The sequence below is a fragment of the Penicillium chrysogenum genome (genome assembly GCF_028827035.1).
Source record: "Penicillium chrysogenum strain IBT 35668 chromosome Unknown utg000004l_segment0_segment0, whole genome shotgun sequence".
Lineage (NCBI taxonomy): Eukaryota > Fungi > Ascomycota > Eurotiomycetes > Eurotiales > Aspergillaceae > Penicillium > Penicillium chrysogenum.
The window spans coordinates 3,476,242-3,489,206 of NW_026622752.1; the positions used below are offsets into that span (position 1 = coordinate 3,476,242).

Consider the following 12,965-nt stretch of genomic DNA (forward strand, 5'->3'; position numbering starts at 1 on the left):
AAAGGAATGCGAGCAGTAAGAACTAATTTTGAATATAGATGCGCCACAGTATGCTAGCACCAAAAGAAATCCCGTTGAGTAGTTGGTCCACGGGTAGAGGGAAGGGTCGCCGCTCTTGGAACGCGCGTGAGAGGCGCGGTCACGTGGATGGTACTAGACCAATTTCATCTTCAATGAGTTTCTGTAGAAAAGGATTTTATTCTCAAATCATCAGTATACGGTCAATTAGACATGGAAACAGTTGAAGATGGTTGTATGTAGGCTTGGTGGGCTTGTTCGATGGGCTATACTTCGGAGTATACTAACGACTACAAGAACATTTTACGAGACTATGATATACAAATGAAGAAGACATATAGGAAATGCAAACAGGAAGTTCTCAGTTTTCATTAATGATATAATATACAACATCATGGAGTGGGAAATATACTCCGAAATAGTGACTCCAATGACGACAGACAAGTCAACAGGAGTGTAACAACCAACTCAGCGGAAAGTAAGTATAAAGCTGAGAGAATGCAAAACCAAATCCAAAAGAAAGAAAGAAAGAAACAAAAAGAACTCCTTCCCTCCGTACTCCGTATCGAAATTCAGACATCAGTCTGGCAGGCCTTTAATACCTCTACCAGCACCGAGCCACACATACTTCTCCTCCCTTAGGCGATGGCCGCCGTCGACATCTTCATATACTCCGGACTCAGATCACGAGTGATCCGCTTGACATCCGGAGCCTGAGGAATATGGCGAGCCACATGAGCTGGCTCTGGCGCCTCTAGAGGGGACGTTAGCACCAAGGACAAGTGCATTGTGCTGAGAGGATCAACTTACTTGGTTCTTTGGCATGCCAGGCCATCTTCTTCTTCCAGCCCTCATACTTCTCCTTGCAGTCCCGAAGCTTGGGCTTAAGCTTGGGTTTCCATCTTTCCTCATACTTGGGCCTCAGCGAGGTGTAGCTAATAGATCTATCAGTATCTCTCTCTCTCTTTTTTTTTTAATTATATTGTATAGATTATGGAATTATGGACTTACAGTGTACACCCCAGGAGCAAGAGCCAGGCGGCCCCCATGAACCCGAGGAGCATTTTGGTGATGGAGAGCTCCTTCTCCATGTCAACCACGTATTGCTTGTCAGCCCGAGGAGAGAGCATGTTGTCGTTGACAAGGCCTGAGATAGGAGCCATGTCTTTCTAATAGTTGTTTGATGCATGGGAAAGATGTTTTATTGGTGAATGAAGAATGCTGTGATGGAGCTTGATGAAAAGTAGATGTAGTTCGAGAGTTGGAATTCAAGGCCAGTGGGAATCCGCGAGGATAATATAGACAGGACTACAAGTGCTACTAAGCTTGTTATGGAATTCGCGCTGGATGGAGTGTGAAGCTTTGCGACTTAGGGTTGCATTACCCGTTATGGTGTCGGGGCAATGGGAAAGAGGGTCGGTTCCTCAACTACTAAACCACATCCAGTAGTATGAACCTTCAAATTCTAGGCTTGTTTGGAACTTTCCTGCTATGGGAACTGTCGGGTGCTTCAGATACTCCAACTTTGATGCCAGCCAGATATTCTACTTCTAGCACCGGAGACCAACCGGCGGCGAGAAGTAGTCTGGCCAATGGGATAAAAAGAAGTAAGTATAGTATATACGACGTGGGAGGAGGCAACAAGTAGAAAGCCAGGGCAAGCAGTAGTGGAGTCATAAAATAGTTTTGATATAAATAAACATCCAACATAATGTAGGTACAAGTTTTGGGTCCAAACGCCATCTATGCAAAAGACCCAAGTAGATTAAGACATGTTCAAGAACAAAGGATAGATCACTTGCGCTTCTTGCCGCGTCCACGGCCACCGGAGTCTTCGTCTGGGTTCTTGCGCTTCTTGCCCTCCTTGCGCCAGTAATCGTTGCGCTCTCTCTTCTCGCGCTCGGCCTTCTTCTCCAGACTATCAGCCACCTTAGCGCGGTAGACCTTGCGGCGCTCCTCCTGCTTGGCGGATCGCTTGGCCTGCTTCTCGTTGCGCATGGTAGTGAGCTTCTGCATGAGGTCGCGAGCTTTCTTTTCCTCGCCTCCGAGGACAACGGCACGCTTCTGCATGTAGGTCTGGTCCTTGTGGCCTCTCATCTTGGTGATCTGCGACTTGAAGGGGAGCTCGGCAGCCAGCTGTCTTGGCACACGGAGCGGGTTGAAGTGACGAGCTTGTCTTTCGATGGGCTTGTAAGCTGAGTCTTTGAGTTTGGGAGTGGCGATGCCCTGAGCGTGTCGGACCTCACCGGTCAGGCGCATGCCTTGCCATCCACTATCGCCCTTCTCGCCCTCAACTTGGTCTAACAAGTTGGTCACGGGATTGTAGTAGCGGTGGGGCTTGATAGGGTACCAAGCGCGCAGGAAGGCAATATCACTCATCAAGATCTTGTCCTCGAATGTAGCACGGAAACAGCCATCGGGCTTGGATAGCGCACGCTTGATCTGACCGCGAATACCAGAGACAGTCTTGATGGATGCACCTTCGAACTTGGCAATTTCCAGCGAAGAGGTGAACATATCCTTGATGAAGGCGGTGTTCTTGAAGATCTTGTAGGGGTAACCGGTGAGCTTGAGCTTCTTGACAATCTCTGTGTGCTCGTCCACGCTCTGAACAACACCAGTGGCGGCAATCCGGAAACCGGGGTTCTTGTTCGAGAACGAGTTCACACAGCAGAAACCAGTGTTGGGGGCGACAAGAGGACCGTAGAATGTGGCGAAGCAGTGCATATGCTCAGGTGTGTACTTAAGCATGCGGTTTCGCGTCCGACTGTCGGAGGTGCTGTAGATAGGCATGGTCTGGAAGCGACGCCAGCCAAGTGAGAAGATCAACGGGTCGTTGCTCTTGAGAATCTTCTTGTGCCAGCGATGTCTCTTGATCCGGATCTGCACGTAGCCGAATCGGTCCTCGGTAGGTGCGAGACCACCAACGATGACAGGGAAGCGAGGGTTGAACTTGGAGACAAACTCGTAAGGTACGTTTTCGAGGACGATACGCGCGTAGGTGCCGGCCTTGTAACCTTCGGCCCGGGCGCGCGAGGCGGGGTCGAGTGCATCAAATTCGGCGCGGTTGATGTCTGCCTGCTTTTGCAGCTTGGCTTTCTGAAGATCGTACCAATCGTCTTCGCCAAACTCGCCATCAATACCATCATGCGTCCCGTCCTGAACCTTTCCGAAACCTTCGCGGTCCTCTTCTTCGAAACGTAGCTTCAATTCTTCTTTCTTTTTCGCGTTTCGCTCACGCTCAGCTTCCAGGTCGGCAGCCGTTTCGGGTTCATCGTCACCTTCCTCGTCCTCATCTTCATCCCCATCTTCCTTGATACCGTTGAAAACTTCACCAGATTCCAGATCTTCGTAATCACCGTCGCCCTCATCTTCATCTTCGTCATCCTCGTCCATATCACCATCCTCGTCATCTGAGGCACCACCGGACAGTTTGCCAGTGATAAAGCGGAGTTTGATTAATTCGAGCAATTCCTCGTCCCGCCACTTCCGCTCCAGCTCATCGTAGTCGTACTCTGGAACGGCGCGGAAGTCGGCTTGGTCTTCCTTCTCGTTGTTCGTTTTCTTGAAGAAATCCTCGCCTTCGTCATCAGCGGCTTTATCTTCCTCGTCCTCATCGTCGTCGGAATCTTCACCGCGCCATGTCTTCACGACATCAAGTGGAGTGATCGACTCGTCGTACATCATTCTGGACAGGTCGGTGACTCGGAAAGGAGGGCGCTTTCCGTGAAGAGACTTGGCATTGGCGAGCATATTCTCCTTCCATCGAACATTGCCCTCCTCATCGTCTTCATCATCCTCATCCTCATCTTCGTCTTCACCACCGCTCTCGAGTTCCTGGTCTGAGACGGAAGAGATGGAACCAAGGTCAGAATCACTGTCAGCGAAAGCCATGTCTTCCTCTGCGTCAGCATTTCCGTTCTGTTTGGCCTTAAAGCGGGCTTCAAAGTCTGCAGGTGCAGACATGTCGAGTTCGCCTTCATCGTCTGTCACATCATCCTCGTCCATATCTTCATCGGCCTCCTCTTCACTATCGGATCCTTCGGGTATATCTATGTCGTCTTGTTCGGGCACGGCAACGCGGGCGCGGCGTCGATCTTTCCGGCCGGTCTCGTCGTCCTCCGCGTTATCGAGGGCCTCGCCGCCACGGAAAAGACGAACACCCTGATCAGCCTCACCTAACATCTTCCGCTCGCCTTGAAGGCCAACAACAAGGTGTTCTCCAAGACCCCGGCGCTCCTCATCGCCCGAATCCTCGTCTGAGTCTCGGTCAAAGGTATTTGTTTTGACATCAATGTAAACCGCATCCTTGTCGACCAGGACTCCACCAACATCAGACATGGGAGCGAAAAGCAGCTTCTGGTGCTCGCCAAGCTTGCGCCTGTTCGACTTTCCTGTTGCCTTGGCGATCTGCTGGTCCATATACGGAGTTGGGCATGGATCGGGCAAGCCTTCAATATTGGCAACGGTTAGATCACCAACACCAGGAACATGAACTCGGGCACCATGGGACGGGAAGTTGGTGCCGCGCAAGTAGCCGTAGAGCGCGACTGTGCGATCACACTTCGAGTTTTCCTCGATCTGAGTAGGCGGGGTAATGTCCAAGAAGCGATCTGCAAGTGCGTAAGGGTGGGAGTTGCGCCACACAAGCGGACGAGGATTCTTCATAACGGACAAGAATCTCGAAAGGTTGTGCACTTCGCGATCGGGGTAACGGCCGTTGATAACACCAGACAAGTAAAAGAGCTTTGCGCCGGCGTATAGCTCACTCCAGAAACGGTGCTTCAGGCGCTTCTTCGCGTCCTTCAACGTGCTCTGTTTCTTGAATTGGTCAAGATGGGTAAGGATACCAAAGACGTTACCCGGCATACCGGCCGTCGATAACGCATTCAAAAACTCCATGGTCTCCATCTCGAATCCAAAGTTTCCGTCAATCATGAGAAGAACAATGTCTGCGATCTTAGAAACATCGATCGCAGCTGCAAGAGAGTCGGATGGGCATTCGAGGAAGGTGGAGACGCTTGCGCTTAGTAGTCACAACGGTCAATGGGCCTTGCGGCGAGCTGAGGGTCTGCTTGGTGTATCGGCGGATCAGAGATTTGAGCAGAGTTGTCTTACCAACTCCCGGGGGTCCAACGATCGCGACAACGACTGGCGGGGCCTCCTCGGGCATACGATCCACGAGGGGGACATGTAGTCTCTTTTCCTTGACCTGGAGGGGAAGTTTGGGTCAGCATCGATTTGGCCAGCAGAAAAGTTTCATATACATACATCATGCGATCGCGCAGCCTGCTTATTGAGCTTTCCAGGCCTGGAGGTAACGAATGCTTTTGGATTAGCACCTGCAAAGAAGAAATCACTATTAGCATGGGCTCGAAAGCAGAAAGTTTGCAGTTGTATTAGAGCGGGTTCCCTGTACCCTCAAATTTCTTCTTCTCTTTCGCAGGGCGATGCGCCCTGTTCGCCTGCTGCTCCATGATATCTGTAAAGAGGTATAATACCTCGACAGATCAACTCCTTTTATTAGAGACAGGAAAGGCAAGCGCAATCAAGTAGAGGACTGTCCCCGACGACGGCCAAAAAATTAGCAGTAATTATTTTTCTGCCAAAGCGGAGTAGATAAACTTTAGTCAGGAAGATTTATGGCCTAAGGCATCACAGTTTCTTTCATTCTGGCCTGAGGCAGCATTCCTTCTCCACCGGCCTGGCCCTGAGATCCATCCATGGATTCAATGTTCGTTAGGATTGGACACAACTAGGGAGGTACCCATCTACCTTTACCTTACAAGCAATGCCCAGTCAGCAGCTATTACCGACCGACTTGAAGGCTAGAGAAGAACACAAAGTAGCACCATGGATGAAAATGCAGCAGAAAACCTCAAGACGGAAAGGAGGAAGAAGTGGGACATGGCATAAAGGCTCGGATGAGGCAGATTGTCCCTGATCTCTTCCTTGGAAATGCCCAGGCATCGCATAAACGGGAAATGCTTGAAGGGAACCATATAAACGCAATCGTCTCTCTAACTAATGCTCGATGGGTATGGTGGAATTCCACTACAAGAAATGCAGGCGTCCCAGAGCATCGTCACAAATGGATTCAGTGCGCAGATTCGTCAACGCAAGACCTCCTTGTTTATATGAGCGATATCTGCGATTTCATCGATCAAATAGCATCCCCGCCTCTTTCCTCATTGCTCCGCTTGCCCGATGAGCACAAACAGGACACGAATGACAAGCCACAAGGTGAATCTTCGGAGGCGATATTGATTCATTGCGACCTTGGGATATCGCGCTCGCCGACGATAATCATCGCCTATCTCATGCGCAAGCTCAAAATTCAGCAAGCAGACGTCTTGCGCTTCGTTCAATCAAAGCAAAGAATCAAACCGAGCGCGAATTTCACTCGTCAGCTTCAAGTTTGGGAGGAGGTTGGATACGAATTATGGGAGGACGAAGATAAGACTGTCCCGAAAGCAGCATACAAAGCATTTCTGGAAGACCGGGCTGCTCTTCTGAAAGAAAAAGGGCTCACGGGAGATGAACCACTTGCACCCTTGACCCTTTAATGACTGCATGGAGTACCAGTGCTAGAAGCTACGTAACAAACTATCAAGCACGATCAGATTATTCATTTTTCTATATGGAAAATGCACTTATAAGCATACTGTACGGTGTCGAATTGGGCGCATCTACTTTTGCTGGCACTTTGCTTGGATATGGACCACCTGACAAAAATACTGACAGCAACTTGGCTCTCCGAGCCATGAGGAGATTTCCCTGAGTCTATGGCATGATCGTTTCGTGCGATAGCGCTATCTCATATCGCACTGCCCAGGTGGACTCATTTAGAAATCGGAGGATCCCTCCGCGGCTATCGTATGCGGGGCAGAAGCCGTTGCAATCGGGAAGCCCCCGATTATCCATGGCTATAAACCTACTCTGTATCTGCCTCCTGGATTCTATCAATCCGACCTCACTCCCTATCTACTAGACCCTTCTGTAACATCCAGATATAACCCGCAAACCCCATATAATGTCTGCACGTCGGCCACCCCCGGCTTACACGGCACCACCCGATTCCGGGGTTCACGCAACTTCGCAGTTGTACCGCTCAATCTCCGAAACCGCCTCCAGTCCCTCTGCACGGATCCCGAAGGAATCATTCACTATCAGACCATGTTCCGCCCAAGCGTGGATTGTCCCCGCCGGCCACATCTGCCGCCTGACCACACCGAAGGGACCCCAGGTGGGTGACCTGAACATCTGGAACGCAAATAACCCCCGAGAACGAATGTGGGCTGCGCGTACCCGACAGATTCACGCCTCCCATGTCTCAGTGGGTGATCGGTTGTGGTCGAACCTGCCGTACCTGCGGCCCCTCGTAACAATCACGGGTGACTCGTTGGGCGGCGGGCAGCTGCATGACGTGCTTGGGCCAGATGGAAAGCGCAACCCGGAGGTCATTTTCGGGACTACGCAGTTTGGAGGGCGGGTGCATGACTTGATGGGCACTCGGTGCGATCCTTACGTGAACTTGCTCATGGGCGGAGAGACCTTTGACTTCCACTGTCATTCTAACCTGACTCGTTCTGTCGTCCCTTATGGACTGACGGAGCTGGATGTCCATGATGTCTTGAATGTGTTTCAGGTGACGGGGTTGGATGAGGATGGAAAGTACTTCATGGAGACCTCCCCTGCAAAGGCGGGTGAGTATTTTGAGTTCTTTGCAGAAGTGGATGTTCTCTGTGCGCTATCTGCGTGTCCTGGTGGTATGGCACCTCCAAGGTACCCAAATGTCTTATTTCCATGCTAATGATAATCTCAGGTGATTTGTCTAATTGGGGTTGGGATGATAAGGAAGGTGATATGGGAGCCACTTGTCGTCCGTTGGGTGTGGAGGTATATCAACTGGCAGATGACAAGGTCCTGGAGGGATGGAAGGCTCCAGAAAGCCCCAAGTACAAGGGAATGCATGGGATGAAGATGCCTCCCCGTGAAGAGGATGGTTACGTTGGACTCTAGGGTAATCACCTTGAAGTAAAATTATATAGGGTCGTCGTCTATTGAAGATATGCAAGACATAGGTTACCTACCTAGGTATTGCCCCGCGTTTCGTTATATATGATGTCATCGCCTCTCATTGTTACATCGACGGCGATTTCCTCCCCCTTTTTACAAAATACGTAGGCGAGATTAAAACAATACGGGAAATTATAGAGACATTTCCGCAAGGGATGCGATAGGCATCCTGCTTTCAGAGAGTGAGTTCACTGTAGAAGCCATGTCAGACATGTAAGACCAATAGATCACGACCTCAAGTAGCACGGGAGTACCTAGGTACCCAGACATAATAATGTTGCATGAAGAAAAGAGGTGAAGTGGAGGAGAAAGAGGAAGTGAAGCGATTGGAAGGTACCTGCTTCAAGGCACCTTCAAAATAAAGTGTCGCCTTCCCCTCACCTCTTCACCTCTTCTATAAATTCCTTCTTCCTCTCCCGTTTCCTTCTTTTTTCCCACTTCACTTTGATTCACCAACTCACATTATGCCTCTTTACAACGTCGGTTCAGCTTGATCCTCCAAATAAAATAAAAATATCCCGACTAACATATCCCTAGATCACTCTCAAGGCCGGCGCTCCCGTCGAGGCGCTGGATAAGTGTGTCGCATGACCATTATCGGAAATACCTTCAATACTTACATATCTTCTCAGGGCCAGGGAAACAGCCAAGGAGAAGGGCGGCATAATCAGACATGAATACAGCATCATCAAAGGCTTCACGTATGTGCTGCTAGTTCGATCAATGCCATCGAGGTGCATGCTGATATATGGATGAACACTAGTGTCGAGTTCCCCGATGATACCGTCCAAATCTTCGAATCTACCGAACATGTCCATGTTGAGCAAGATGGCGCCATGAATACTCAGTAGTTGCCCCTAGTCAGCATGGCTTGGGCTGGAGGCTGCAGTCGCCGTGCGTCTTCTGCTTTATGACCGAATGGAAACACGACAGCTGGATACCCGAGGGTTCTTTTCTTTTCTTTTTGTTTTACTTCAGCGATGACGTGATACCAATTATGCGACCTGCTCTCATCCGCGATGCCATGTACATCTTACGAGTACTTACCTTCTTACCTTTGCCAAAGAGGTACAGGCATTCATATAGAGCAATTTTCCTGGATCCAACTATCAGGTTGAGTTATGTACACAGTGTGTATGGAATAAAACTTGAGTGAGCCCTGTGCAACATCCGAGAGTAGATAAAATAGCAATCTTTAAGAGGTTTGATGCTTGTTGATACTACAGCATTTGGACCGATGATATCCGCGCCGATGCAGATCTTCCGCCCCGGGGGTTTCATTGTGAACTCCCACTTATCTTTCCCCATTTCATGGCTACAGTTCACAATGGCAACATCAATACCTAGAGCAATGCCTTCTCGGCCTAGCTATCGGGCCCTTCCAATTAGGCGACCTCGCATTTTCCGTCAATATTCCTCGCAGGGTCAAAACTGGGCTGGTCACCCATTTGATGTCGCCAAAGACAATGTTGCGCAGCTGGCTGCGAGTCCCCGTCGGCCTTTGACACTTGCAGACCTACTAAAGTCAGTCTTAGATATATAGCTTGCACCGAAACTGAATCAAAGTGTGCTAAAGTGATGTCCATCTCTCAGACACGGCCGCCCGCCATTGAACAGAGAGGCTCTATTAGCCTCGGCCAACTTCACACTCTCCCTCCTCCCCGCCCGACTAGCTTCTCGAATTCAAGCATTACGAAACCTCCCTTTCATCGTCGTCTCAAACCCTCACGTCTCTAAAATTTACCACAATTACCTCCATTCGCTATCGACCCTCCTCCCATATCAACAGCGCCGCATCACAACTCTCGAAGAAGAGAAACAGTTTGGGGATGTACTGGCGGACCTCGTACAAACGCATACGAATACAATTCCCGTCCTTGCACGTGGGTTTCTGGAGTGCAGGAAATATGTCAGTCCGGCCGACGTAACGAGCTTCTTGGACACGCATCTACGTGCGCGTATCGGTACGCGCTTGATCGCGGAGCAGCATCTAGCTCTTCATTATGCCTCTCAGCCCATCAGCGATAAAACATTCGATGGCGCTGATGAACCTGCGCCCAAGAACTCGATTCCTTCCAACTATATAGGCGTCATTGATACAGCTTTGCAGCCGGCGCGCATCATCCGGCTATGCGAGGATTTCGTTGGAGAAATTTGTGAGCTCAAGTACGGAGTGCGACCGCGTTTGAAAATCGGAGGTGAGCCTGAGGCCTCTTTCGCACATGTCCCTGTACACGTGGAGTACATTATCACGGAGCTGTTGAAGAACGCATTCCGGGCAACTATTGAAAATGGAAACGAGCGTGAGCCTATCGAGGTGACCATCGCTGCTGCTCCAGATGTGCCCGGAAATGAACCACCGATCCCCGGTGATACTGATACTGGCTTTGAACTTGATTCAGAGCTTTCGAGCGCCAATGGGAATGAAACCATTGGATACTCGGCTCCGTCATCTCAGAGTATCACTATCCGTATCCGTGACCGTGGTGGTGGTATTCCGCCTGAGGTTCTGCCACAGATCTGGTCATACAGCTTTACGACTTTCTCCGATATGGACTTTGAGGGCTCGGAAAATGGCAACATGGATGCCTTGAACACCATCTCTGCCAGCGGTGGCCACCTCAGCAGTATTGCAGGTCTTGGTTATGGACTGCCTCTTAGTCGAGCCTACGCTGAGTACTTTGGTGGAAGCATTGCGGTACAAAGTCTATGGGGATGGGGGACAGATGTTTATTTGACACTGCGAGGAGTAGGGAGAATCGATTGAGAGAAGAAACGGAACGACAGCACTAGATACCCTGAACAAGACCATCCTTCTTAACCAAGCTTATGATGGCTGCAGATAGATTTGCCTCCTAGAACCTTGCCTTGGCCGGTGGCTGGAGAAACAGATCTATGAAATCCGAGATCAGAGTATCTGGATTTTGAACAGCACCCAATATCCGACCGATCTCTGTCGCAGAGAACATAAGCCCCATGTTTTGGAAGAACTTCTCTTGTACCGCAGCTGGTGTTTTGGGGTTCCGCGCATGTCCTACGGGATACTCAATCAATATCTGAGGCAACGCGGAACCATCTGCGAGATGAACCGTCAAGCCCGCACCAATACTCTTCTTGTCCAGATCCAAGTAGTCCTCTGTGAGCTTGTGGTCTGACTGCACCACGATCCTTTCTCGCAGAGTTGCAAGCTCAACACTATTCGCCCAAGGGCTTCTGTCAAGATAGTCCACAGCCTCTGGTGGACTACCCTTCAAGAAAGCCAAGGCGACCACATACTGAATGCAGTGGTCACGGTCAGCAGCATTGCGCAGCGGCCCATGTTTGTTGATGATCAAAAACGCAGCAGCAGTCGTTCGCAAGTCTATTCGCTGGATCTGTTTGAGTGGATCTGACAGCCCCTTCTGTCGAAATCGACGCGCTTGCAGAACAGCCGCTTCCACAGCCGAGATCGCATGCCCTTCTACAGGCATACTTTTGAACAGCACATTCTGTACCGTCCACGACCCAAATGGGCGTGGAAGTACAAATCCCGCCTCGCCAAAAGTCCGCTGCCAAAACCCCCACGGCTGCGCGCTCAACGCCCCTGGCGAACCAGGCTGGCCGTCCCGCACCAGTAGAGCCAACTGCACAGCTCTTCTCGCCGCATCGCCTGCTGCCCATCCTTTCCTCGGGATGGTGTTTGTGCCGGATCGGTACACCCGGTTCGGATGACCATCCATCCAAACATGAGAAATAGTCGCCATGGCTTGTTCATCTGTCATCCCAAGCAACCAGCAAACAACAGCAGCAGAAGCCAATTTGACTAGCACCACATGGTCGATTCCATATGCGTTAAACGCATTCCGCATTTGATAACACCCCTGTATCTCGTATGCCTTAACCAGCGCGATGAGCAGCGTCTGCATCGTCAACGGCGGGCCATTATGAACCAGTTGACCAGATAAGCTTGCTCGCGATAGCCAATCCATGACTGGGAGTATAGCGCCGAGATTATCTGCATTGCAAGCCATATTTTAGTCTCACGCGCACGATTCGTTCCTACCCACTTCTCCTCAACGAACTATACCTGAAGGATGTCCCCACTCCGCAGCACCAAGCGCATCATTATGATCCAAGTACCGAATGAGCACACCCAGATCGAAAGCCCCCTTCACGGGATCGATCTGCAACTCCGTTCCTGGGACCCGGAATCCATCCGGCACGACTGTGCCCTCGATCACAGGACCGAGCAGCTTTCGGCATTCAGTGCTCGTCGCTGCTGTCTCGATGGCGCAGCCCATTGCGTCAAGCAGGGCTGTCCTCGCGCATTTCCAAATCGCTTCGTCATCTTGGTTGAGGGAGTGGTGGTAGACATAGTCTACTACGTCGACTATTGGTTGGTCGTATGGGCAAGACATTTATGCGGATGAGTGTTTTAGAGGAGATTTGGCTTGATTTTGTGACTGGTCTTTTGTAAAATTGGGAGACCACGGAAGTTTATCGTTTTGTCAATATTCGGTGCAGAGCGTACTACGTGTTGTAGAAGTCCTCGGTGGATTTCCAGGAATGATCCGAGGTTCTTAAGTGAGGCCTGCCATTGAAAAACATGAAAGTCACACACTCGCGACTGAATCCCTAAGTAAATGAGTGAAATTATTCTTCTTCACATCACGCAGAGTACAGGAAGTCAAACACTGAAACTAGAAAGAAAGCCAGTGCAGATTCCATCTTCCACTAATAGCCAATCTCCCTCTATATTGTCACTAGCCTGTATTTGTCGGAATGTACGCTGCGTCAAATTGTTGTCGACTAACCCATTTTCAATGATTCATATCAAATGTCGAGTTAAGTGGCAGATCACCGAATGCCCAATTTCCGCGATCCATTTC

The 12,965-nt window shown here is 50.2% G+C and overlaps 7 protein-coding genes across 7 annotated transcripts; 4 read left to right on the top strand and 3 right to left on the bottom strand.

Moving 5' to 3' along the window:
• Positions 1 to 656: 656 nt before the first annotated feature.
• Positions 657 to 1,181, bottom strand: N7489_007281 (uncharacterized protein; the record flags this gene model as incomplete). The annotated part of the gene is made up of 3 exons (XM_056713031.1): positions 657 to 772; positions 829 to 953; positions 1,030 to 1,181. The coding sequence occupies 3 exons, from the start codon at positions 1,179 to 1,181 to the stop codon at positions 657 to 659; spliced, it is 393 nt and encodes a 130-aa protein (XP_056566746.1).
• A 631-nt stretch (positions 1,182 to 1,812) lies between these two features.
• N7489_007282 (GTPase BMS1) lies at positions 1,813 to 5,495 on the bottom strand (the record flags this gene model as incomplete). The annotated part of the gene is made up of 4 exons (XM_056713032.1): positions 1,813 to 4,997; positions 5,038 to 5,230; positions 5,290 to 5,360; positions 5,438 to 5,495. 4 exons carry the CDS (start codon positions 5,493 to 5,495, stop codon positions 1,813 to 1,815), a joined length of 3,507 nt encoding a protein of 1,168 aa, XP_056566747.1.
• Positions 5,496 to 5,942: 447 nt separating this feature from the next.
• N7489_007283 (uncharacterized protein) lies at positions 5,943 to 6,584 on the top strand (the record flags this gene model as incomplete). Its single annotated transcript, XM_056713033.1, has 1 exon — positions 5,943 to 6,584. The coding sequence occupies one exon, from the start codon at positions 5,943 to 5,945 to the stop codon at positions 6,582 to 6,584; it is 642 nt and encodes a 213-aa protein (XP_056566748.1).
• A 467-nt stretch (positions 6,585 to 7,051) lies between these two features.
• On the top strand, positions 7,052 to 8,040 carry N7489_007284 (urea carboxylase-associated family protein; the record flags this gene model as incomplete). The annotated part of the gene is made up of 2 exons (XM_056713034.1): positions 7,052 to 7,787; positions 7,844 to 8,040. The coding sequence occupies 2 exons, from the start codon at positions 7,052 to 7,054 to the stop codon at positions 8,038 to 8,040; spliced, it is 933 nt and encodes a 310-aa protein (XP_056566749.1).
• A 521-nt stretch (positions 8,041 to 8,561) lies between these two features.
• N7489_007285 (uncharacterized protein) lies at positions 8,562 to 8,948 on the top strand (the record flags this gene model as incomplete). The annotated part of the gene is made up of 4 exons (XM_056713035.1): positions 8,562 to 8,576; positions 8,635 to 8,675; positions 8,730 to 8,798; positions 8,861 to 8,948. 4 exons carry the CDS (start codon positions 8,562 to 8,564, stop codon positions 8,946 to 8,948), a joined length of 213 nt encoding a protein of 70 aa, XP_056566750.1.
• Positions 8,949 to 9,334: 386 nt separating this feature from the next.
• Positions 9,335 to 10,864, top strand: N7489_007286 (alpha-ketoacid dehydrogenase kinase family protein; the record flags this gene model as incomplete). The annotated part of the gene is made up of 2 exons (XM_056713036.1): positions 9,335 to 9,621; positions 9,691 to 10,864. 2 exons carry the CDS (start codon positions 9,335 to 9,337, stop codon positions 10,862 to 10,864), a joined length of 1,461 nt encoding a protein of 486 aa, XP_056566751.1.
• An 88-nt stretch (positions 10,865 to 10,952) lies between these two features.
• Positions 10,953 to 12,494, bottom strand: N7489_007287 (putative 2-methylcitrate dehydratase (PrpD); the record flags this gene model as incomplete). The annotated part of the gene is made up of 2 exons (XM_056713037.1): positions 10,953 to 12,091; positions 12,164 to 12,494. 2 exons carry the CDS (start codon positions 12,492 to 12,494, stop codon positions 10,953 to 10,955), a joined length of 1,470 nt encoding a protein of 489 aa, XP_056566752.1.
• Between the last annotated feature and the right edge of the window lie 471 nt (positions 12,495 to 12,965).